The sequence below is a fragment of the Drosophila yakuba genome, chromosome X (genome assembly GCF_016746365.2).
Source record: "Drosophila yakuba strain Tai18E2 chromosome X, Prin_Dyak_Tai18E2_2.1, whole genome shotgun sequence".
Classification (NCBI taxonomy): Eukaryota; Metazoa; Arthropoda; class Insecta; order Diptera; family Drosophilidae; genus Drosophila; species Drosophila yakuba.
In genome coordinates, this window is record NC_052526.2 from 1,001,861 (window position 1) to 1,026,901 (window position 25,041).

The following is a 25,041-nucleotide window of genomic DNA, read 5'->3' on the forward strand; positions in this document are numbered from 1 at the left end:
TGTGTTTGTCTTTGCCTTAGCAGTTAAAATAATCATAATAAAAACAAAATCCAAGCGCACAAGCACAAGCGAGCTGAAATCCCCAAGAAGAAATGTCAACATTTGCCAGCCAAGTGCACTTGCTCCAGCTCCATCTTCAGCTCCATCTCCACCTCCATCTCTAGCTCCATCTCTAGCTACAGATTCAGATTCATCCTGAGAGCTGGAGCTGCTTCGTGCAGCAGAGGCTGTCTCCCAGGACTCGTCTGTCGGCTTAGTTGCCAGTTATCTTGATCACAGCTAAACAATCGATTCAATTTGAACTTAATGAGGTCCTGGCCGAAAAGTGGGAGCCAAAGGTCAGTCGGAATGGAGATGCGAGTGCTCCAGAGAACTGGTATTTGCAGACATGCCTCCAATATATATATAATATTTGCATTTCCGAATGTGACGATATTCATATAGCCAACGAACAAATACCACCATCATATACTCGTACTTAAGTTCCCAAAGATCAATGGCCCACTTTCGATGGCTTGATTACGAAAGTCTAAGACCTAAAACAAGCTGCTCTTTAATGGGGCAGTGAATCTCGCTTCAGTGAAGTGGTGGTGCGTGAAAGACGCGTCCTGGATGCGGCATGCGGAGATTGAGGCGACAACACTAATGATGTGTTGTGACCTGGGGCGCAGTGCAGTATGGACTGTATTATTGGAAGTCGCATTTACATATGGAAAATGGCAGCCCCTGCCTCATTTGGGCGCATTTAATGAATGCAGCTTGCCAATGGTTGCAACAATTTGGGAATCACATTTCCTCCTCTTGTTTGTAGCAGTACAGTACATGTCATGGCCATATAAGCGGGGCCAACGGCCAACAGCCAACAGCCAACAGCCAACGGGCAACGGCTGATTGACATATCGTGCGAATGGCCATTGAACCCCCGACCGACCAAAGGTAATCACACCGGCCACATGACTTATTCAGCGCCCCAACTGGCCGGTGCCCAGTAACCAAGTGACCAGTAACCAAGTGCCCAAGCACCCAGGTACCCAAGACCCCACTCTACGGCCCGGAATTAGCTATGGCCGTATAATTAGCACAATTTCGGGCGGCAACGTAGGCCCCCCACACTGAAAAGAGAATATGTGGCCACCGTTTTCATTGCACTTTGACCTACATAACAGCCTACAGCCGATCAAACTGTTGCCATTAAATGGTATCTGTATAATCGTCGTCCATAGAGTAATATGCATATGCATGGTGCTAGCTCAAGTCGAGCTCCTTTTCTCTCTGTGCACTTGTCCTGGGGCCTCGTTCGAGTATTTCCATATGACATGTTCGTCTCCCTCGTCCGGATCCGGATCATAAATGCTCCGTCCTGTCTTGGGAAGGCAGGGAGTAGCTGGAGGAGGGTATAGTGGGCGGTCGAGTGCCTTTATGGATTATGGATTGTTTATTGGGGCAAGTGTCAGAATTGAGGCACCCATTTGTCCATGGCTGATGCGAGTCCTTGCCACAATGAGGGGCTTTCTTTTTTCGATTGCTGTGTGCTCAGGATACGGGCTCTTCAAGCTGAGTGATTTGTTCAGCTGGCTGGGCTAAATCGATTGGGCTATTTGAATGGCTTTGCTTGGGAAATCAATTATAAGATACCATATACATATAACTTATAACCCAACAGTGCGCTATTTGTTTAGAAAAACCCGAGCTGCTTTAACAGCTTTAAGGAAGAGAAAATAGCTGAGGAGCGTTAGTTCAAGCGCTTGGAAAACCTCTCACCAAACCTCTTCTTTTGTATCTTGTGGATCTCCTTGTGCCCGTGTGTGAGATAACCAAAATCAAGCCGCAGCCGACTATTTTGCATACGCAAATAAAAGTAAATAAATTGAAATTCGTCAGTGCCTCCTTGCCTTGCTGCCTTTCCTTCCATTTACTTGTGTGTACATGTGTGTATGGGTACATGTGCGTATATGCACATGGAAATATACATATTTTCCCCTGTGCATACAGCACGCATGTAAATCGACGTTTTACAACACAAATGCCACCTGTGGGGCGGCCTTTTTGGGGCCCTCTAGTTGGGGGTAGTTTGGGGTAGTTGGCAGCCTAAGGGAACAGTTTCGTTTCTATCTTTTTTGGTGCCGATTGGAGGGTCTCGTCGACTGCACAACGTTTACAAGTAAACTAGTGCAAGCAGAGCTTCCGTTAGATTTCTGATACATTAAATATTTGCTACAAAGTTTTCAGTTTTTATTGCTGCCTAGAAACTTAAATTTTAGAGAAATCCCCAGTCGGCTTGCGAGCGCCAGACACTTTACATTTTTATTTATTGGGGAGAAGAGTGCCGTGGACTTTTTGGCAATTGTTATCCGTGAAGTGTGCGGCGTGGTGCCCGCTCCTGTTCAGCATGTGTATATACAGATTTTCCGTTTCGGTTTATTGGCAATAGCATTGTTAAACATCGGACTCTCACCCTCAGTCCTCCCACTTTGGGATCGCGAACTAAATCGATACAGTGGCTTCTCGCTTTCCCTTTCCCTTTTCTCGATTTTCCCACTCGATTTTCCCACTCGAATAAGTGGGTGTCCAACTACAACTGTTGGTGGCCATAAAAAATCGTTAAAGTGTTTAATCAATGGCTCTGCCTCGTTGGCGCAATGGAATGAAATTAAGTGTCATAAATCAATGACGGAAATATAGGTGAGCTCGCTTTTATGGGCCACCTGGGCCTTGACCTTTTCTGTGGAGTCACCAGGAATATTTTGCAAATAGAAAATCCCCAGAAGAGCGCCTGCTTCCATAAAAGGCTCAAGAAAAAAAGAAGCCAAGGAAGAAATTAGAAGGTACGAAAATGGTCACTGCAAGGCACAGAAAATACATTAAGCACATTAAGCACAAAAAGCCCGTCAAATGGAAAAGTGGCCAAGAACAGCAACAAAAGGAATTCACTGGCAGGAGAGCTCACCTGCCGCCAAGCCAACATCATTGGCTGGCTCACCTCAGCTTACCTTACCTTACCCCTAACGTGGTCACCCAAAACAGTCACAATAAAATGCCAACTGCCAATAAATGCCAATAAATCAAACAATTGAGCGCGGCCAAGTTGTGTGACGCCGTGCGCCAAATAAGTCCAATCTCCAACCTCCAACGTCCAACGTCCAACGTCCAAATGTTCCATGTCCCACGTCCGATTGTCCGATGTCCAATGACCGATGTGGAAGCGAACAAAAAGCAGGCAACCAACTTCTGAATGCTCCAATATAGTAAGCAGTGGGCAGTGGAGCAGTGGGGCAGACAAAGAACAGCGCATAGAGTACACGGATTGGAACTTAGGAAACGAGAAACACAATGTTGCATGTTCCTTTATTCTGAAGTGATAACAGGAATCGGGTTTAATTAGACTTTAGAACAGAGTACTACTTCGTGACCAAAAAGTAATATTATATATTTCTTCGCTTTACAAGAGCAACGTTTAAATTTACATGTACAACATGTACAAGGAAGACGACATGACTGGGGATTTGGCATCCAACTGACTTCCGAACAATGGATAATGGATGGTAAATGCTCGAACCATTGATTAATCAGATCACCTGCTTGATGGCTTAAAAGTCATTGTGAAAAAATACCGAAAATAACTAAAATGCGATTGATTCTCAAGTGGCTTTGGCTGTTGAGAACCTACAGAGTGTATATCGACTTCACAGTCGATCCCTGCTTGACCTTGGTGTCATTGTGTAACTGGTACTTCAGCACATACACACTGTCCATGCGAAGACCCTCGCGCAGAACGCGTCCAATTTCCAGGACGGCTGCCTCGTTTCCCCCGTCAGCCGTCCAAATAGAGATCTTGTTCGTCTTGCCGCGAATGTTCACCACGACGCCGCAGAGTGTGTCGGCGTGCTCGCAGGCCTCTCCGATCAGGCAGAGCATGGAGTCCATCCAGAAGTTGTCCAGATCCAGCTTGGTGTTCTTGTTCAAGTTAATCACCCAGCGACCGCCATGCACATTCGCCTCATCCTCCCACATGGGCCGAACGCCCTTCTTGAACATACAGTAGTCGCTGCCCACCTTCAGCTCCGATGGCGGCTTGATGTGGGTTATCAGGCTCCAAAAGTTCTCGACGGTGTCGAAGCTCGTCACCTCGTGCAGCATATCCTCCCAGCTTTTGGTTCGGTCGTTCTCCAGATACCACAGAGTCCAGCAGCTGTTGAGTGGATGCTGGGGCTCCTCGGGCTCCACAGATTCGTCGTCTTCCGCGCCGGTGGTCAGTTCCTCCTCGCTTGCTTCGCTCAGTGACAAATAGTCTGGGGAATCGGCGAAAGCGACCACCGCTTCCTCTTCTTTGACCTGCGGATACACACTCTGATATATCCTGGGCTCCAGCCTCCTGTCCAACAGCTTCTGCTCTGACAGCTGCTTCTCAATCCTCTGCTCTAGATATTTTTGCTCTGGGACCACCTTCTCCTGGCCTTTCTTCTCTACTGACTTCTTGTCCTGCAGCTTCTTCTCGACCACATTCTTCTTATCTTGCGCGACTATCGACGACTGCTCCTGGACTTTCTTCTGCTCCAGTCCCCTTTCCTTCTGCAGGACCTTCTCCTTCTCCTTCGCCTGGCCCTTCACCTTCTCCTTGTCCTCCTTTCCCGTCGACTTTGCATCCTTGGGTTGGTTCTTGCGCGACTCCTTGTGGCTTTCACTGCTCCTGCTCGTCTGACTGGGAGTACGAGGCGCATTCTTCTGATTCTTCTTGCCCTTCTTGTTCTTCTTGCTGCTTTGGCCCTGCTTAGGAGGCTCTGGAGGCGTCGTTTTCTTGGGAGCATTCTTCGGTTCTTGAGTCTTCGCTGGCTGTGCAGTAGATTGAGGAACAGCAGCGGATTGAGGAGCTGCAGCTGTTGGGGTGACATCAGTTGATGGCGCCACTTTTTGGAGGCCTTGTGTGGGATAATCATCGTTGCTTGAGCAGCTCTTGAACATTGTCTTCGGATTGGCGAAGTTCTTCATCTTGTAGAAATTGTTGGGAAACATGGCGGCTTGGCTGGTGGTCGGAAACAGCTGTTGGGTGATATGGAAAAGGGAGGTGGGTGTTACTTACTTCTACTCTACTCTACTGCTTGCTTGTCTTTAATCCTGCACTTTACTGGTGTTGTGTTCCTGGCACTACCAAAACCTCAAACAGATTGATCAACTTTTACGTTAACAGGAATCTCAGCACTAACTATTCTGAACACCAATCATTATACATACATATGTGCATTTAAGGAAAAGTTAAGTTCGGTATTAGGAATCTTTCATTTTCGTAGCTTTCTGTACACAGCGTCATAGATCTATAAAGCCAAACACCAACGCGTTTTAAACTTCCAACTAATGAGACAAACAAGCCGAAATTCCCCTTTTTTTTCGAAGAACGTGAGCTGGAAATTTTGGCTTCAGAAAAAGAAAAGAAAAACTGACCAAGACCAAGGGACGTGTGCAGAAGTTGGCAACTTTAGAAACAAATATTTACACACCCTCGGACTGAATGATTTGAGTGGGTGCAAAACCCCAAACACACGGGTGTGAGGTAACACATCACGCATTTCTTATTAGCCGGGTCAAGTTGTGCCTTCTCCTTGAAACAGTTACGCTCGGACTACCGTTAACACGGTCCGCAGCAACCGAGGGAAGAGCTATTCCCGATTTAAAGATTAAATAGTACGGCTTCGTACTACTTACGCATTTTCTGAAATCAGTGAGAATTCCTTACATCCACGATTATGAATCGGACGAGGGAAACTTTAAGCAATCGCAACACTTTTACTTCGAACTTCGATTTGGCTCTGGCTGCCATTAGTTTAAATGGGGTCAAAAGGACTCGAATAAATGAGTGAAAAATGTCACAATCAGAATCTGGAATCGGCAACAGAAACAGAATCCGAGGCGTGCCAAATATTTGAGCGCGTTCGAACTGTTAGGCTTTTGGGGTTTGGCAAGCAGGTTTTGGCCATTTCATTTGACCCGGTTTTGGTTTAATGGAAAATCTGTGTCTTAACCGCGGACAGCAGTGCCAGTGGCGAATCCGCATACACATATCACTTGGCATGGCTTATGAATTATACGGAAAGGGGAATCTCCTTACTCGCAACTGCCATACAAAAAAGGGAAATGGCGAAGGCGACACATTACAGGAGATTTTGCTGCTTAAAAGGCGTTTAGGGATCCCATTCCCGACATTTCAAAATGCTCTTTTAACTTAAATGACAGGGGAAAGAAGAGCAGGGCCAAAACACTGGGTGCACTGGGAAAAAGTAGTGTAAAGTGGTACTTAGATCAACACACGCTTTGGAACCTTGTATGCTAGTGTCCTGCAGCGATCTAGATTCATGTCACCTAATAATTTACTTTTGGCGTAAGTCGGGATCCCAAACAAAAGTCACCAGTGATTTTTCTCAGTTCCCACAAAGCTGTTTCGCTCTTCTCAGTTCTTGTCGATGCAATTTTTTATTTTGCCCAGCAACCAACAACCAGCAGGCAGCAGCCAGCGCCCAATGTGATGTAAATATTGCATTAGACGGGGCCAAAGTGTTGAGCAAATTTATTGGCAGCACATAAATCGAGGACTCGCCCTCAACGGGTCGGTTGGTTGTCGTCTCTTGAAAAATTAAATGTTCTAAAGGTAAATATGCGCACAGCGAAGTGGCACTCATTCAGCTGAATGTTGGAGGTGGGAAGTTGAAAGCCGGAGGATTTCTTTGCTGTGCTCGCCTTCTGTGACCTGTGACCTGTGGGCCATCGTCGCTGGCTGAAATGTTGAAATGTTCAAATGCCGGCTGCTGACTGCTGACTGCTGCCTGCTGCCTGCTAGCTGCCCCGAAAAACTGATGAAAATGCAAAAATGTTGTTCCCAGTCCTTGCCTTTCCCCCCTTCCCCCTTCCTATCCTTCGGCTGCTATGCCAATTTTAATTAACAAAAAACATGAGCAGCTCCCTGTTGCGTTGTGTGTGTTTTGTTTAGCTCTGTTTTGTTTTGTTTTGTTCAGCTCAACTCAACTCACTTCTGTACTATTCTGTACTGTTCTGTTTTGTTTGGCTAGTTGGAACTTTGTTCCCCGTATTCTAGCATGCCGGTTGAACTAGCCGGGTGGGGTGGTGGTGTTAAGCAGGGGGCAAAGGCAAACTCCGCCTCTGCCACCGCCACCGCCACCGCCACCGCCGCCACTTCCTTCAATCCGCTCAATTGCTCTGGCCCAACTTTCTGCATACTTTCGGGGATTCCCAGTAAGCGGCGGCAGCCAATGAAATTTAAGCTGGCCCACAGACAAGATGTTTTCGCTCAAACTCTTTGCAACATACATGTCGAAGGTGGGAGAAACCCCACTTATGCCCCCAAGTCCACAAGTAATAACTTCGGATCAGATCGGATCGGAATGGATCGTATCTACATACACACAACTTACCTACCGCTCTGCAACTATCCGAATATCGCTCAGGCCAATCAAAATATATGGCAACAAAGAAATCGCAAGGGTTTTTCGAACAAAATTTGAGTACAACTCAATTGTTCTTAGAACTAAATCGTCCAAAACTGTCGTATGTTGCTAGGCTTACTATGCACTGGAGCAAACAAGTGTCAGAAACAGGCACTTCTACCTTTTCGTAGATTGCAAGTTAATGTATAATGTATTTTGACTGCTCTGCTGGTGACAGTTGTGTGTTTGTGCTTGTGCCTTGCGTTTCCGTTTCCGGTCCCTCTTCGGTTATATTCTGCATTTTTTTGTTCCCATCCTGCTGCCTATGAACTTCCCAGGGATCGCATTTCCCATTCGCGATTTCCCTAATCCCAATCCCAATCCCAGTTCCAGTGCCAGTGCCACTAAGCGCTCCTGGATTAGAGCGAAAGCATTTAATTAAAAAGTCGCATCGCTTTTGTTGCTGTGCGCTGGCATAATTTGCATGCCAACAACACTTTGGCCTGCCTGTTTGCTCATATCATTAATTCGCAATTTGGCCAAATAATAATGAATATTTTCATCTTGTGTCGCTTTTTGCCCCTTTCAGCGTGGCTCTGAGCGTGTTTTTGTGCACATTTGTATATTTGTTCATGTCCGTTCACATTCGAATGTTTTGCGTTGTGTTCTTGTGCAATGCAATTAATTAGAAGTGGATAAATGGTGCATGAGTGTGCGCAAATTAAATTAAATTCTATGTGCATTTTTGTATTCTGCATTTTGCATTTTGCATTTTTGCCGGCGAATGAATCGACTGGAATCGCTTTGAAAAAGTCACTCGGAGTTGAAATGCAAACACGGCATTCTCAATTCATCGAGCATTATGAAAATGCACAAACTGAAATTGAACCATAAGTGCGGGGGCAGGGCGGTGCGGGAATTATCAATTCAAAATGCTAAACCGTGTAAAATATTTAAAGAGTTGAAACAAGTTGCATTACGCAAAAAAGCCGCCCATAAACCAAGCACCCACCCAATAGACAATATGGGGGAGGGAGTGACGGGGAGTTCATCTCCAACCCGTCCAACAGTTCGTGGCCAACTGAAGCAAGCCGCTCGACTTGGCCTGGCCAAAACCTGCTCGATCAAACAACAGAGGGGCAAAACATAGTAAAACATAGCAGAACGCCGGGAAAGCTTAACAGCGGAGAAGAAAGCTGTTGTGGACCAACTTAGAGATGGCGTCACAAAGAATTCTGGGCTAAAATACAGCATTTTCTTTGCTTGCGTACAGAAATAACAAATACCTTATACCCATGTCAATGTGAACTGAGCTGCACAAAAGATAGACGCACATATATTGTTTATTACTTTAAATAACATAGAGTCGCACACATATACTATGTAAATAGCAGCGTTTGCATTAAGTACTTATACATTGTGTTTAAATAATAAGCATCCGTTTTTGGGCCTGTTTGCTTAACTGCTTGCAAATGACTCGAGGAAACTTGCGTCAGACAGGTGAAAAGGTGAATTGTCTGATCGGGAACCCCAGCTTTTAATTGTTTTCAATATTTATATGTTTTCGGTTTTTTCTTCTCTGCCGCCCTAAATAGCCAAATAATTAGTATGTCCCTGAGAAATATTTACACTATATTCATTATTCACTTATAGGCTACAAAAAAAACTCCATGCAGCTATGAGTACTTATCACATTTGCACAAGAGCAAGACTTTCTCTTCAATCTTTTCGATATGCACTAACAAAGACTAGACTCCACCCACTGCCGCCTTCAGGACCAGTTCATCCCGAAGTCGGCGCTTCTCCAGGGTCTTGGCCAACTCCTCCTCGGTGGGCAGGAAGCCCAGTCTCCGGTATCGATCCTCTACTCTGGCCTGCAACTGCGGCTGGAATCTCCAGATACTGGCATCCACAATGGGGTCGATCAGCAGGGCCTTGGTGTCCGGTTCGCGATAGTGCTGCATTTGGGCAAACTCAATGGGCACCGATTTGGCCGCGCAAGCGGATTCCTCGGTGTGGAAGAAGGTGAAGTGGTTGTGCAGTCCCACGGCAAATCGGGTGTCATGCAGACACTTGGCTGCTGCCCCGCGATCGCAGTGCTGACGCACTCGCTCCACGTGCTGCAGCATGTAGAAGGAGCTCGATAGATTTCGGTAGACCTTCGGACGCTCCGGATACCTGGGGTAGTACACGTTGCGGAAGCAGAAGCTCACCCACTCAGTGCAGTCCGCCGCAGTGCGACTCTCGTAGTCCGGCACAGTGCGGGCAAGTTTGACCAACTCCGGCCAGGTGGTTACGTTTCCGAGGGGCATTATTACCTCGTCGATGTCGAACACACCCACGTAGTCGAACTTGTACATGTTGCGGTAGAAGCAATCGTTGTACGGTATCATCTCGTTCAAAATCCGATTGAAGCCGTCGGCCTTCATGGCATAGTGATGGAAGTGCCGTCCTACGTGCGGTTCACCTCTGCCCAAGGACATGGGACGCAGCTCCACAAAGCCGGGACTTGTGACCAGATAGTCCTTGACCACCCTGGTCATGTTCGGATGCATTTGGGCGTCGTAGAGCACCACCTTCTGGGCGCCCAGCAAACGCATCAGCTCCAGCCACTCGATCAATCGCCAAGACTTATCTTCATACGGAAAGTCCATGGCCTTCACGCATACCACGAATTTGGGATCCGTGGACGATGTTGCCGACGACGAGGATGAGGCATTCACCACGGACTCTTCCGCCACTGCAGGCTCATCAACTTCGTAGACCACGCGCAAGAGATTTCTGGCCATATCGCATTTCCTAGCCACCAAGGAAACCATTTGGGGCACCAGCCATTGGTGCTTACCCTCTGGCAAAGGACAGCTCAAGAATGTGGGGTAATACCGCCGCGGCGCATGATAAAAGGGCCACATCACCTTGTGCTCCGAAACGGGCACAATCACGGGCTTGGCCCTGCCCTCGAACCAAAACTGGCAGAAGATTTCGGGGTACTCGAAGGAGTTGTTCTGGTGCTGGTTAACCATGGCCAGCAGACGCACGAGCGGCGCCTCTGGCACCGCCTCTCTGTCGTCGTAGTAGGCTGCAAAGAGGTAGTACGTCAGGTTGCCATTAATGGCCCTCTGCCAATAGGTGTTGTGAAAGTCTATGTTCATCAGATCGGGCGCGGGTCCACACTTCGCCGCGGGCAATTTCCTGTTTTCTCTGGCCAGGAGCTCTTCCAGCGGAAAGGACGGCATTTCCTCGCGGATCCATTGCAATCGCTGCTCCAAAGAAGGCACTAAAATGGTAGATGGGAATTTGCAACCCTTTAATGAAAGTAGTTCGCCTGATTCTATCAATATTAGCTCTAATATTGACACACTTTTAATATGTTTACACATTCTTTTAAACACATCTTTTTAAACATTGCCTAAATGGGATTTTCGCTTACTTCCTCTGCGATCTACGAGCAGCTCATCGAATACATCCACTTGCGAACTCCTCTGAAAGCGGGCAACACCATCATAGCTGTGCAAATAAAGTGCCAGAAGGAAGAGCAACTTGATGAAAATAATCACGAATAAAACGCGGAACAGGCGTGTGTAGCTAGACGACATATCGAATTTTGAATGATCTGGAACCTGCCTCAAAATGCCACAATACCTCGGCCTCGCCATCTGTTCGGGTTCAGAACTGTTGGCGAAAAGTTTGCTAAAGCTGTTTTCATTATCCGTAAGACTTGGAGCGGTGACCTTTTCGATTTAAGCTTGTAAAGACGTACTAGAAAATCAGCAAAGCCCAAACTGTGTGCTACAGATATACAAATTCTAAAGATGTTTGCTTACTATCTATATGCTTGACAATAGTCGATTTATGGGACATATTCAGCCTGAGCTGGTAATTTTCAGATGGGTATTTACTATTTCTTTGTATATTCAAGTTTAATAGATAGAACAACACATCGGCCAGACCAGCAGAAGCGGCCAAAAGCAGGCGACAGGACCGGAAACCAGAAACGAAACGCAGACAGCAACTAAAACTCGAGCAGACACCAAAACCAGCCAAGCGGAATCAGGCGCAAGTTCTAAGAATAACAAACAAGAAGAGGGCGACTCACGTGTGGCTTCGTTGCAAGGATCCGCAGAAAGTTGCCACAAGGTGTGCAATAGACACCGGCAACCCCATCCCCAGGCCATGTGAAAACCCAAAACCCAAATACGAGTACAAGTAAGCGGCGAAGTACTGAGTGCACACGAAAACGCACCTGGGCGCAAATGAATGATGATGATGTTGCCACAACAGCCGCAGGCAGCAACAACAGCAACAACAGCAACAGTAGAAGTAGTTTCTTTCGCAGAGTTCTCAACAGTGTAAAAAGATGCCATCGCCGCGGATTAATATGGGTAGGACTAACAGTTTTACCAGCCTTGAGATAAACTTTTGATAGAAGTAAGCCCAGTGAATGCTAAATAAATATTGTATATATATAACATTTAAGCTATTTACCTTTAAGCGCCCTCCTCTGCGATTCTCAAAAATTCAAGTGTACGCACCCTACAACGCGGTAGAAACTAGTATTTCAAATCAAAGTGGTATTTTTTTAGTATTTAAAATCAAAGTTGTGATTTTTGTTTAGCGCCCTCCTCTGCGATTCTCAAAAATTCAAGTGCATACACCCTGCAACGCGGTAGAAACTAGTATTTAAAATCAAAGTGGTATTTTTTTAGTATTTAAAATCAAAGTTAGTGATTTTTTTTAACGCGCTCCTCTGCGCTTCTCAAAAATTCAAGTGTATGCACCCTGCAACGCGGTAGAAACTAGTATTTAAAATCAAAGTGGTATTTTATTTAGTGTCTAAAATCAAAGTTATAGTAATTCCTGTGTTAGCTCTTCCAAATGGAGGAGAACGCGACCCACTGTCGGCGCTAGAAGGTGTGTTCAGTTCCTTGGCTCGAATGTGGCAACTTTTCGCTTAAGCAAATTGCCATCCTGAGCAGGGCACGCCTCCACTTTGCACACCCAACATGGCACGGCACGGACAGACCAGACCTCCTGAAGCTCCTTCTTTTGTCTACGGCTTGCGGGCAGTGAAAGTCGACTGCAACAACTCCACGCTCGTGTCCCCGCCCTGTTGCATTTCACTTAGAATGCTTTTAACCAAAACATTAAGCAGCTGGTGTCACATTATATCAGCGAGGCGGAGGCGAGGCTTAGTTGGCCTGGGAGCAGCAGCCGCAGCAACATGCAACCAGCTACCAGCCACCAGCTACGAACAACCAGCTAGCAACAAACAGCAACCAGCAACAGCAGCAAATTTATGGCCCGAATTAGCCCCGCCCCAACTGGAATCCCACCCCCAGCATCAGAAATGCCGTGGCTGACTGAAAACAAGGCACTCAGAAGACCGAAGTCGGCTGCGTAGACGGTGATGAGGACGCCCTACTAATGAGCTGAATTATTTCACGTACAAAAAGCTGCCAACGGGTTATCGTAAGTACATACATACATATATGAGTTTTGGATGTGAAATATTCTTAAATTCGGACTGCTCAACTTTAAAGGCCCACGTTGTGGTGAGAGACCTAAAGATTATTGTCCTCATACAATTAATAACTATTTGTCCACATATGCTTCAAGTTTCCATTCATTTCGTCCGTAAGTGGTTATATGTCAAACGAGAAATCCCCAGTGATTAGCGTTACTGTACACAAATCTCAATTACTTAGAATGCCAACATTGACTTCTCCTCCACATGTGTAGTGTGTATGTGGCATCGCATGGCATGGCATTAGGCTCTGGGAAAACAAGAGCACAGCTCAATCTAACTGCACTAATTGAAATCCGTAAATGGAAATAATAAGGCAATGTAACAGGGCCAAGGAGGAAATAATCCTACTGGCTTTCGTCCATCCAGATGCCCGTCCACATCCACATCTACATGCACATCTATATCCAGAAGCAGCAGTGAAGTACGTGCGTCAGTCAATCAATCAATCATTCGATCTGAAAGGTGATGCCAAACGAATATCCCATCGCATTGCAGCTGACCTGGCCTTAACAACACGACGCCACCAGCTCACCAGCTGCACCGTCATTTGCCCTGTTTGCGTATTAAAATTAAATTTTGCATAATAAAGTTAACGAAAAATTGCTCCGGACCCTGTTTTTGCTGGCGCTATTTTAACTAGTCGCTCTGCTGCCGCCAGGCAATAATTTACTTTTACTTAGGGTGGTCCAGCTTTGAATAATTGATGAAATCGTCCATGAAAAGACTATTCATGCACTTTAAGCTGATTTACTCGGGCATTGAATTAAAATGCCCGCACCCACCCACAGAGTGCATTGACTGGCAAAGCAACACGACTCGACTCGACCCGGCCCGCACTCTATAAATCACGGAACCCTCCCAGACTGCAAGGCACATGCGAATCGAAAGGACAAGACATTCGGTAGTCCAAGGGTGGAGGTGAGGACGAGAAGCCTGGCTAGCTAGCAAGTCAGTAGGGCCAAGGCCACCTGCAGAGTGGGCCAGTTGCTTTAAGGGCTTGAAGCTGCGTGGAAAATAATGAAATATAATTCAGACATTCGAATTGAGCCAGCTTGAGCAGTTATTATATGTAGTGCATTAAGTGGTATTTAATCGTAAACAGTTGTGCCGCAAAACAAATGCGTTGAGTAACTTCTAATTAGAGAAATATTTCATCTCCTTTTAGCCCCAAACTGAATTTATTAAATTAAACGCCTTCTGACAGACGCACCTAAGCTGTAATTTATGTTGATTAATCTATTTATATGCCTTGAGTGCAGACCTTTAAGTCGAGTTCGCCAGACTGAAAGAGCTGCGTGCCTCACCATGCATACGCCGCAATGAAGATAGGTGGGGATCACCGGGATATCGCCAGCCTGCCACTTCCACATCCACCTTGACCCTAGACCACTTGTTTCGCACTAATTTATCAGGTTTGTGGTCCCGAATCCAGAACTCAGGCCTCAATCTTTTGTTCGAAGGAAAGGAGTCGCATTTGGGGCTTCAGGTCGAGTTCTGGTTACCGGACAATGGACAACGGACAACAGACACGGGACACGAGACACGGCACATCGGTTAGTGGAATCTGTGCGTTAGTGTTATCTAGCTGCAGCAGCAGCATCATCAGCATGATTAATTGATGAAAATCCTTTTTGCCATGCAGGATAATAAATTACAATAGCAGGCCAAACGGACGGACGGCGGACAGGTGGCACGGTACCCGAAAGTAGGGGGAATCACAGACGTGTAGCATGTGTTGCGAATGGCCAACACAGACAACTTTGATTTAGTGCGCGGGGGAAGCGGAGCTTGCATATGCATGAGCTAGTGCCTCCATGTGCTGGCCTTCCTCTGCATTGAATTAAACTCCTCGGCGAGAATTAGTTCCGTTGCCGTTTCCACGGCATCCGTTCCCTTGGATCGTCCAGGACGATGATGACGCGCTGCCTGTTTCCCAAATTAGCTTAATTTCATTTAAAAGGATACACGCTGCAAGCAGAGTTCGGCGTGGCATGTTTGATTCCGGAGCAGGAGGCGATGGGGGGTGTCGAAAGCGGCTAACGAGGAGGAAAGTTAAATGGTTCCGTGCGGAACCAGAAATGTTCAACGAGCTGGCAGCAAGGAAAACTGTGCATTGATGAGCGGATTCTATATTATGCAGAGCAGCAAAGCTTGATAAATCCTCGCCTTCTATGCGCTTCTCATTAGATTTCCATCTCCTTTGACTTTGCTATTAAAAGGTTTAAACGATTTATTGGACAATCCAAACTGTAAAGATCTTGTGAACTACAACATACGGTGTAGTGAGGATCGACTGGACTTCTTACATGGAAGAAAGGGCGTCAGGAGGTCGAAAGCCAAAAATATTGGAATGCCGTAAAAGACCACGTTCCACCAGCAGAGCAGACTGCTGACCGGCTCACTATTGTGTGTGTGTGTGTTTATAATTCATTAGTTTGCTAAATGTATTTCCTAGCTTAATTGGGTAGTAAAGCACACAGACTAAGCTCATAAAGCAACCAGCAAGGCAAACAGCCAGCTATCCTCCCCCCAGCGGCGAGTCCTTCACGATGTCTGATTAAGGCAGTCGGAAAGAAAGGCATCTGGCGTGCGGGCAGCTGAAGATCCATTTACAACGCTTCATTTTCCTCGTCGGAAGTGTGTGTGTGCAGTTGCCACAAATTGCTATCCGGATTGGTGGAGTAGCGCAGAGGAGGTCAGCTCATTTGCTTGGCTTCAAAAGCAGCCCATCCGCCAATGCTTGAGTGCTACGTTGCGTATGCTCAATATTTGAAGGGCCACCCACTGATTATAATTGTCCATTATTGCAGCTCTTCCCTCCCGTTTGCCCCGAGTTCGATCCATTAATATGCGCTCCTCCACTGCGCCCAATTACTCCGCCGGTTCACATGTGCTCTTCAAACTCGTCTTCACGCCGTAATCCGTGAATCTGCTTTCAACCATTCCATTAACATGGCTCTATATTTTCCCAGCCCTTTTTACAGCGCTTGCTGTTTGCACATTCGATTTCAAATCTTAAAAGTATGCTTTGCTTTTTCCATCGCATAGCCCTCCCCGTCAGATGCCTTAGTATACTTTTAGTCGATGCCTTGGAACTGCTTCTTATCAGTGCGGACTAGCGGTGCGGACCATCTCTTAAGAAGTCGAATCTTTTTGAAGTCGAGAACTGACACCTCTGCGCAGAAAGTCTGAGTAGTCCAGACCTCCAAGAGGTAATCGCACAGTCATGTCGAGTACTTGCTGAACTTTGACCACCGTGCTCGTTGGAAGTCGTTATGAGAACCGGTTTCATGTACGCGCTATGAAAGTCGACGGAAGCAAGTGAGCAATTCAGTTAGTCCAGTCTCAACTAGAGTCCAAGATCTTGTGGAGAATCTTCCCTAGGCGAGAGAATTGGCCTCTGCTCGTTCTCGCAGTCCGCGTGAAATTGGGGAAAGCGTGGGTTTCGACACACGACGACCTACATAGCATACAGTGCATAAGTAGATGTGTGCATCGTAAAGTGCACTCAGTGCGGATTGATTAAGAAACCCCCTCATTGCCTAAACAATACAGAGAGACGTAAACAAAGAGCCACCTGAAACCGACAACTGTCGACCTAAGAAAAATTCCGCAATCGTAACCATAGATCGGGCAACAGCTAAGTCCCATGTCCCATGTCCCCCGATCGCCGATCACCGACGCTTTGTTCTTAATTTTCAACCACGCTGTTGTTGCCGTGCGGTGGCAGATTGCCGACTCAACTGGAAGTGCAAACATGTTGGGTTGCCAACTATCCGATACCTGGTAGTCACGCCGCCTCAGGTTCTGTGAATTCATTGAGTAATCACTTGAAAGCAAAAAGAAAGAAAGCCGAGTCCGAGTCGAAATAAAATCTCCGACTGCGATTAGTTGGTGGCAATAAAACACATAAAAGGTCATTTAAATGATATGGTATGGTGATATCGTCTAAGCTCATAAATAATATTTTATTACACTTCTTCTGCAAAGTAAACGTATTCATTAGCTCAGTAAACAATATACCCAATTTTTTGTACAAATACCGGGCAAAATCCAAAAGAAACAGAGACCGCCGGCAATTGAGATAGCGAGTACATAAATATTACCTATATGCCGATAAGATATAATATGCACGATGAACAAGCCAAACGACCAAACGGCCAAACGGTATCGAGGCTAGAAATTTGGCAAATTTACAATTCGGCGACAGCGTCCATGGTTCTGGAGCCCGTCTCCACGCTACCTTCATGATAATTGGTACCGGAAAGAGATCGGCCAGCCACTTGCCGAGAAATCACTCGCGTTTATCTACGATTTGTAAATGCCGGAAAAAGAATCAGACCCTGGAAAAACTTTGTACTTTGGCCACAGTGGTCGAAGTGTGAATGATGTCACTGTCGTTTGATTGAACAAAGCCGAAACGCAATCGCACAGTGATTCCATGTGCGCACTCACAAGATGGAATTTTGAATATTTAAATAATAACTTTCAGAATAATAGTTGCCTATGGACTCGAGCTTAATATTTTTCATAGCTGTATCCTATTTTTGCATTTTTAAGTAATCGAGGGTTACAAAGAATTGCGATAACCATTGCCAATGAATAATCACGAATATATAAATTGATTAATCAGCACGAAATTCAAGGAAGTATTTATGATTATCAGGAAAGACAGCACACAGAAATCGAAGTTTGCTTCCGATAAGATTGTCGAGAGAGATCAGGTTTGCAAAGCATTACGATCGAGCCCACTGTGCGGCGTCATCGCCGCTTGGTTTTGCTTTGCCATGTCGCTTTGTGCCTAGGAGAAGTCGTTCTCATTCAGTCACGGGCAACACTCAACCACAGTCGGCTCTACAGACGGATCAGACGGATACCACCACTCCCACCACCACATCGACCTTTCCATACATCGCCAGCATGAACAAGTACGGGATGGTTGGCGTTTGCCTACTGGCTGCTCTGGGCGCTCTGCTCCTGGAGGTCACCGCCTCTCCTTCGTCCACCGGCTCGGCGAGTACCAAGCTGGATCCCAGCCAGCTAGGCGGACTTTCGGCCCAGTTCTTACCGCCCGAGTACCGCAACACGAACGTTAGCATCGGTAAGATTTCGGGAGAGTGACATAACCGTCCCCTGGCTATATTCCCCACACTTCCCTTCTTTTCGGAGTGGACTCTACAATCACTTTCTCCCTGCAATCTCTTATAGAGGACGTTAAAAGAATATATCGTGAAAAATGCAAGAAGGTTAATGGAGCGGACAACGCGACCTTCTACGAGGAAATCGAGCGGGCGGCCGCGAAGATGAGCACCTGCATCAGCGGAGTGGTCAACCTGACGGCTCTGCAGGAGGAGATGGATGTGGCCAAGCCGAACGGCGACCTGGACATGGTGTTTAGCAAGTACTGCCAGAAGGCACCGCAGGCGGAGGCCTGTGTCAAGGAGTTCAACGCCAAGGCCCAGCATTGCTTGACCGCCGAGGAGAAGCGCCACCAGGAGACGGTCACCCGCATTGGAGCGTCCGTTCTGGGCTTCGCCTGCTCGCATGGTGGCGATCAGATTGCCCTCTTCATTGCCGAGCAGGGACCCGAGTGCCTGGAGGCCAACAAGGAGGCCATAAGCAATTGCCTCAACCAATCCTTCCATCAGTACATTCCCAAGGATGGCCAAGTTCCGGACCTGATGAGCCGCCCAGAACTCCTGTTCTCGCCCACCCACTGCGTGGACCTGCAGCGCTTCGAGGCGTGTGTCGTCCATCATTTGGAACAGTGCACCCAGATCACAACCGCCAACATCGTTCAGTCCGTCTTCCGCTTCGTGAAGAACGAGACCGACTGCCAGGCTTGGATGCAGGCTCGTGCCAACGAGAAGCCCATCCTGCTGGCCGCCTCCGGCAACAATACAGCCACTGGACTCGCCTACTCTCTGGCCGGCCCTCTCTTGGGCGCCACAATGCTCCTGATGCGCCCCTGAATGGAAAACATACCTAGGTTATCTTTTTTTTGCGATAACTAACACCTGTGTATTACTGACTTTTTTTTTTGTTTGTCTGTTTGTGTGTGTATAGTGGGCACCGAGTATCGGTGCCGTATAATTTAATGTCTCCTAAGGAATTGCCAATAATAAACGCGATTACGATGAACGCACCCGATTGGAACTCTGTTGGCATCACCGCTGACCAAGGCCCATCGGCCGGAACTGCAGTGTTATATTTGACCATTCGATAAATGTTATTTCATTTATTCAAAAACACTGATAAGATAGTGAGCGACTGTTTGCGATAACCTGGCGTGACTCAATGGTCGTAGTTCCCGAGGACTTTGCTCACCGTCGTGTGTCGCAGATAAGGTTCAGTCCTCCGTCCTCTAGTCCCTTACAACTACAGCGGAAACGTGGATCTCTACGTGGAGCATGGCATACTCTTGGGCGAAAGTGGAATAATGCTGCACCAGTTTTACGAGCTGATAAGTTTTCGGAGGGGCAGCAGTGCGAAACTATAAAAATATACAAAAGTAAAAACGGTGGACTTATCGTGCGTAATGACTAGGTTTACCTAGCGAAATTGGGCAATTCAACGGCCACTGAATCTGAAGTTTTTCCTTGGAAGGGGTACGTACTATCGCGCTCGTGATATCTGCGATGCCATCGGTGCGGTGCGTTAATTGCTTTCGCACTGGATACGTCAACAGTTCCCTAAATTCAACAAGCCACCAAATTCCATAGGGTACAAAGGAAGAAGCTATATATAAACACATACTTTCACATATGAACATATAGTAAATGGTGTTGTAGAACAGAATTCACTTGCTGGAACGCAATTATGCCAGTAGATTAATTAAAGCACAACACGTCTTTTGGTGACTTGTGGGTTTTTCGCAACAATTTTACCGATAAACGCCCACTATTTTCGCTGCAATGAACAGTGTTCGGAGCTAATGAGGCCGCCTTGCTTGGCATAAAACTATGACACAGTTGGGAAAGGGACGCAGTGCCTCCCCCGCAAAAATAGCTTTTTCATTTGCTTACTAGCCGGAACAATCAATAACTGCGAATTGCGTACCTCTACCTATCACACCTTTCACATCAGAGCAATCGATCGGGAAATTACGCTCTAAACTACTGGAGTATGATGGATGGGGGCTTTCCACTTGCAGGCGACAAGTCTTGATCGCAGCTTGCGGTAAACATTTATTTTTGTTAATTTTCTTTAATTAACCTGCTGAGTACATTTATCGCACGATATAAATATAATAAATACAAAAAAAATAGGTATATCTACTATATAATAGGTTTTTTAGCAATGAATTAGCTAACTTACATAAATTATTTCTACAAATAACTACCATTTTGGGGAACTTTGATGACCAGCGCTATTAAAGCATAAATTATTTTATCAGCAGCGTAAATAAGCACAAAGTCACCAACCAATTGATTAACTTTAAAGCAACGAACCCCATTGATGTAAAGCAAACCTTAGCTGAGCACAAACTTATGATACAGGCTGTGGAGGCAGCGGAAGTAATGGCTGAAGAGGCTGTTGCTCGTCGCCTTCCTGGTCCAGTGACTCCTCCAGCTGCTGCTGCTCCTCGGGATCGCTGACTTGGGCCATCACGTCGTCCAGATGAAGCCACACATACTCCACGGCGGCTCGCAGTTCGCCGGCAAATTTCCAGACACTGCGATCGTCCGTCAAATCGGTTTGATTATACTTGTCATCGGGTTCGCGGTAGTGCTGCATTTGGGCAATCGACGTGTCCACGGTCCGCGAGTTGCAACCGCCGGGCAGCCACGAGAGGGTGAAGTGGTTGTGCAGCGTCAAGGACAGGCGGGCATTGTGGAAACACTTGGTGGCCTTGCCCGGCGTCGAGTAGTTCCTGATCCGCTGCGTGTGCTGGAGGACATACAGTTCGCCGGCGATGGCCTGCTCCTCGTGGTTGCTGAACTCGGTGGGCACTTTGGTGAAGTAGGAATTGATGAAGCACAAGGCGGGGAAGCGACCTGCACAGCTGCCGCCCTCTTCGACCTCCGAGGCGTGGGTCTTTTGCACCAGCTGATGCCAATTGCGGTTTTCACCCAGCGGCATTATCACCTCGTCCACGTCCACGTTAACCAGATAGTCGTGGCGGTACAGATTCCTGTAGAAGCAGTCGTTGTAGGGTATCAGTTCGTTCAGCCTCTTCGTCAGCTTCCTCTGCTGCAGCAGCATGTGCTGGTAGTGCCTCAGTCTGGGCATGCCATTGGCCAGGGTCAAGGGTCGCAGCTCCAGGTATCCAGTGCGCTGATAATAGTCGAGGACCCTCTGCACCGCGGGATGAACATCGTACATATAGGCGTAGATCCGCGAGGCGCCAAAAATGCGCTGCAGCTCAAACCACTCGATAAGGCGCTCTGATAAATCCACATAGGGGAAATCGAATCCCTTGAGGCAGACGCCAAAGTTCAGAGGAGCTTCATTTGTGGCATTGGATGATTCGGGATCTTGCAAGGAAGCGATCTCCACTGGCACTGGCACTGACACTGGCTGCTTCTGATTCACGTTGACCCTCAGCGAATTACTGGCCTTCTCGCAAGGCCGCGCAACTAGAGACACGGTTTTTGGAAAGGCGTTGATCGCAGGCGGCGGCAATTCCAAGGGAATCCTACAGCTCAACAGATGCGGGTAATTAAGATGCGGCTTGTAGCCCCACTGCTTGACCCACACACTCAAGAACTCCGAGACGGGCACGAGAATGGGCTCCAGATAGTTCTCGTACCACATTTGGCAATGGGTTGGGGGAAACGCGTCGTCGATCTGATTGGCAGTGGCCAAAATCCTTACCGTAGGCAGCTTTAGTCCTTTCCGTTCGTCGAAGTACGCGGCGTACAGGCGAAAGGTCACGTTCGAGTTGACGAAGGTCTGCCAGTATATGTTGTGCAGCTTCAGATCCAAAGGATCGGGATATACCGCACACGTTTGGTTTATCTTGTAGGCCAAGGGCTTGGCCCAGTGGTACCAGAAGCCATAGTCCACCTCCGGCAGTTCCTGCTCCAGCTGCCGCACAAGTTCCTCCTTGATGGGCTCCTCCAGGTGGCGAATCGGTGGCGGAGTCGCCTTCCCAGCAAGCCCATTCTCTGCACTGCCGCTATATAGGCTCAAATCCGTGGGTTTCAGATTATCCGTGCGCTGCAGAGCACTGAGGAGGATGAAGATCGCCAAGACGGACGCCGTCACCAGAAGTGACAGCCGAATGAAGCCACCTCTTCTTGACATTATGCTCGACTGCGTACTGAGCACTGAAGATAGTTTCCGCAAAGCAGGAATCGCAATCTAATCAAAACGAGAGGGCGAGAGCTGCGATAATAGCCACCTTCATGTTGAATTATCTGTGGCCGCCAGCTGTTGGACTTTATAAATTAGCCAAATTTAGTATGGCCTATCCGGCCGCATAATAACTATTTTTATGAACGATTCATAAAAGAATTCATCGATTTGTAAGTCGGGGTGCTTATCGTTTTGCCCAACTAATTGGATTACAACTGAACGATCTTGAGCTCGAAGTTACTCAGAGTAGAAATACTTGTGAAAGCTTAATTTCTGTGCAAATTGTTGCCGCCAAACTATGCAACGATAATTCCTGGTTGCCATGTTGCCATCCCTTGAGCCATCGTAAATGATTTTGTTTTGCTCCGTTTTGTTTCCCGCCCGCTATAATTTTTGTTTTCCCCACTTGTATTTAAACTTTTTGCATTTCCCTGCGCTCCGGCTGTTGCTGTTATTTTTACAAGTAATTTAAAAATAATTTTATGAGCGGGGGATCTCCGCAGGGCTTTTGGCCGGGTGCGAAGTTTGCTTTATTGACATTGTCACCCCGGTTGAGCTCAGCTCGTCACAATGAAGCAACCAACCAACTGGTTGAACCTGAACCTGGGGGACGAGGATGAAGACGGAAAGGATGACTACGGACACGGGCACGGACACGGACTCTGGACTACAAATACCTCGGTAACGACAGGATAATAAAATTGCGAAACAACTTTTTAATGAGAAACACTTTTAGCACATTGCAGTGGCCAGTGGAGGGATTCCCGGTAGTTGGTAAAACGTCGCTTCCGAACCCCGACGACGCTCATCATAATGATAATGATAATAACGATGATGGAGAAGAAAACGCTGATAACAGTCGGAAAGTCGGGGGCTCACCTGTTGACGCTGTATCAAACACCAACTATCCCCTTCTTGCGATCGATTTTGGGGCTGTGGCATAAAATCTTTTTGCAGTCTGAGGGAGTCTGGGTCTGGGTCTGTCTTTAACAATGAACATTTTGCGCCGCACTACTGCAAAACTGCAAACTTTGCGCCGTAATTGCCCAGAAAAGTAACACAAATGAAACGCATTGACGCTTAATTACTTTTGCTAAATGGCACGAGCCCGCCAGCCATCAGCCATCCTCCATCCGCCACCTACCATCCTCGATCCTCGTCCTCCAAAAGTACTTTTAAAATGGAGTGGGCGAGGCAAACAGAAGGGAAAACGATTGGGGATGGTCTGGGCTGGGAGGTGGAGCTCCGTTTGGCATGCGGGTGTTTGGCGTCGGTTACGCTCATTTCTCGGCAATGCTTTGAATTTCCACAGAGTTCCGAGTTCGGGACGGGACTCGCCTGGCAATTTACGGCACTCACTTGCTGACTGACAACGTCCAGAATGGTTTCTGCCACAACGAATAACGAATTGTAATCAATGATTCCCTTACGCGAGTACGATTCATAAATGAAACCCTAATTCAACAGTATTTGCTCGTTAATTACGCAGATATGCATAAGGATACAGGAATCAGCATCATTGATACAAACTTGTTGAAAGAGAGTTATTATAATAACATAAATTTCGTACATTTTTGCATCACAGTGAGTGCCATATATCCAGCCAAGTCATTTCACTACGGTATCTTTTAATTCTGCACCCCAAAACACATTCCCCTGATTGCAATCGTGTAGCGTAATGAACATGTGAGGCCTTCAGGGTGCTGCGAGTCGGCACGATTTGACTTTTGTCGACGTCACAATTTGGTGAAGTTTACCCACTTCTGGCGCCGCACAAACTTGGCCCAAAAAGTTTCCCTGCCACTTGGCAAATGCAAGTTTTTGATTAAAAGCCACCACCGCCTCCTGCTCCCGCTTTTTTAGTTCCCAGCTGCAGCAGCCAGTGAAGTAAAATTGTGTGCCAGGTCTAGGGCCGGAGAAATTGTTAATTGAATGCATTTGGGGTCCTTGCAATGTTTGCCTGTGCGTGATATGGGGCACTTTGCCAAGAGGGAGCAAATGAAGGAGCTGGCAGGATGGATCTAGCAGGCTGGAGGTGGTGCTTTGGTGCTTCGGTGCCCAGGAGCAGCTGCTTCCATGCGCCATTCGCCCACTTAGCCAAAGTGCGGCGAGAATGCTTTGCCATCACTTGGGCTCGAAAACAGTGGCCAACAGACAAAACAGTATTGGTAGCGGTGTTTGCTGGGTCGGCCAAGTACAGACCAGTGTTGAATAGCAGATTTGCTATCTACAAAGTATACCCACACAGTGCTGATCCCAGAAAATAGTTGTGATGGGAGCACAAAAGGGTCCTTTAATCCCGATGTGGTGGCCAGTGGCCACTACATGTGGCCCCCGTGCTGGAAACATGTTTAAGGCTACCTAGGAAAGCTGGAGAGCGTTCCTCCATCACGGATTTATACTGGGGGGTAAGTGGTGGTTGGGCGGTGGAGGCATTAAACATGCATTGCACCGGACCACCCGTTTATTGTTGTTCCTTGGCAGAGCTTTGGTTTACTTTCATTTGGATGAGCTGCGCGCCAGGAGGGCCTGTTGCAGCTGCAAGGATTCAAGGACTCCACTTTGCGCGACACACACTTTTCATTAGCTCAAACGAAAGAAGCAGGGATCAGAGCTCAGCTCTGGTGGAGAAGATAAGGTAAAGCCCTTAAAGTTAAGCGCATGGGAGCGGAACAAAAGTTGCCTTAAAGTCTTTGCCAGTCAATAATGACAGAGGATCCCAGAGGATAGAATGCCGTTTGGAAATGGAAGAAGGGATGCGAATCGGTGCTGAAGCTTCGGCCG

The 25,041-nt window shown here is 47.2% G+C and overlaps 4 protein-coding genes and 2 long non-coding RNA genes across 8 annotated transcripts; 3 read left to right on the plus strand and 3 right to left on the minus strand.

Annotated features, from left to right (window-relative positions):
• Nucleotides 1–3,311: 3,311 nt before the first annotated feature.
• On the minus strand, nucleotides 3,312–7,565 carry LOC6523883 (eukaryotic translation initiation factor NCBP). 3 transcript variants are annotated; one of them, XM_015189875.3, is made up of 2 exons: nucleotides 7,423–7,565; nucleotides 3,312–5,037 (listed from the first exon to the last, which is right to left on the minus strand). In XM_015189875.3, exon 2 carries the CDS (start codon nucleotides 5,008–5,010, stop codon nucleotides 3,664–3,666), a length of 1,347 nt encoding a protein of 448 aa, XP_015045361.2. In that variant the 5' UTR covers nucleotides 5,011–5,037; nucleotides 7,423–7,565; the 3' UTR covers nucleotides 3,312–3,663. The 3 variants fall into 3 exon arrangements, with proteins under 3 accessions (XP_015045361.2, XP_015045362.2, XP_002099756.2); XM_015189876.3 differs by having other exon boundaries at nucleotides 7,419–7,565; XM_002099720.4 differs by lacking the exon at nucleotides 7,423–7,565 and adding an exon at nucleotides 5,078–5,199 and having other exon boundaries at nucleotides 3,312–5,020.
• A 1,476-nt stretch (nucleotides 7,566–9,041) lies between these two features.
• On the minus strand, nucleotides 9,042–11,052 carry LOC6523884. The gene is made up of 2 exons (XM_002099721.3): nucleotides 10,861–11,052; nucleotides 9,042–10,707 (listed from the first exon to the last, which is right to left on the minus strand). The coding sequence occupies exons 1-2, from the start codon at nucleotides 11,024–11,026 to the stop codon at nucleotides 9,179–9,181; spliced, it is 1,695 nt and encodes a 564-aa protein (XP_002099757.1). The 5' UTR covers nucleotides 11,027–11,052; the 3' UTR covers nucleotides 9,042–9,178.
• A 13-nt stretch (nucleotides 11,053–11,065) lies between these two features.
• On the plus strand, nucleotides 11,066–11,896 carry LOC120322371. The gene is made up of 2 exons (XR_005562163.1): nucleotides 11,066–11,141; nucleotides 11,350–11,896. It is a non-coding gene; the product is annotated as an uncharacterized LOC120322371 (long non-coding RNA).
• Nucleotides 11,897–12,163: 267 nt separating this feature from the next.
• LOC120322372 lies at nucleotides 12,164–13,561 on the plus strand. The gene is made up of 2 exons (XR_005562164.1): nucleotides 12,164–12,341; nucleotides 12,407–13,561. It is a non-coding gene; the product is annotated as an uncharacterized LOC120322372 (long non-coding RNA).
• Nucleotides 13,562–17,752: 4,191 nt separating this feature from the next.
• Nucleotides 17,753–19,102, plus strand: LOC6523885 (27 kDa hemolymph protein). The gene is made up of 2 exons (XM_002099722.4): nucleotides 17,753–18,058; nucleotides 18,166–19,102. The coding sequence occupies exons 1-2, from the start codon at nucleotides 17,878–17,880 to the stop codon at nucleotides 18,927–18,929; spliced, it is 945 nt and encodes a 314-aa protein (XP_002099758.3). The 5' UTR covers nucleotides 17,753–17,877; the 3' UTR covers nucleotides 18,930–19,102.
• An 83-nt stretch (nucleotides 19,103–19,185) lies between these two features.
• Nucleotides 19,186–22,269, minus strand: LOC6523886. Its single transcript, XM_002099723.4, has one exon. The coding sequence runs from the start codon at nucleotides 22,204–22,206 to the stop codon at nucleotides 20,446–20,448; it is 1,761 nt and encodes a 586-aa protein (XP_002099759.1). The 5' UTR covers nucleotides 22,207–22,269; the 3' UTR covers nucleotides 19,186–20,445.
• Nucleotides 22,270–25,041: the final 2,772 nt, after the last annotated feature.

Excerpts from the sequence above, each read along its gene's own strand:
- LOC6523883 (XM_015189875.3), bottom strand. The coding sequence starts at position 5,010 with ATGTTTCCCAACAATTTCTACAAGATGAAGAACTTCGCCAATCCGAAG.
- LOC6523884 (XM_002099721.3), bottom strand. The coding sequence starts at position 11,026 with ATGTCGTCTAGCTACACACGCCTGTTCCGCGTTTTATTCGTGATTATT. Across the intron at positions 10,708-10,860 it reads GCTCGTAGATCGCAGAGGAA|TGCCTTCTTTGGAGCAGCGA; the intron begins GTAAGCGAAAAT and ends CTACCATTTTAG.
- LOC6523885 (XM_002099722.4), top strand. The coding sequence starts at position 17,878 with ATGAACAAGTACGGGATGGTTGGCGTTTGCCTACTGGCTGCTCTGGGC. Across the intron at positions 18,059-18,165 it reads CAACACGAACGTTAGCATCG|AGGACGTTAAAAGAATATAT; the intron begins GTAAGATTTCGG and ends AATCTCTTATAG.
- LOC6523886 (XM_002099723.4), bottom strand. The coding sequence starts at position 22,206 with ATGTCAAGAAGAGGTGGCTTCATTCGGCTGTCACTTCTGGTGACGGCG.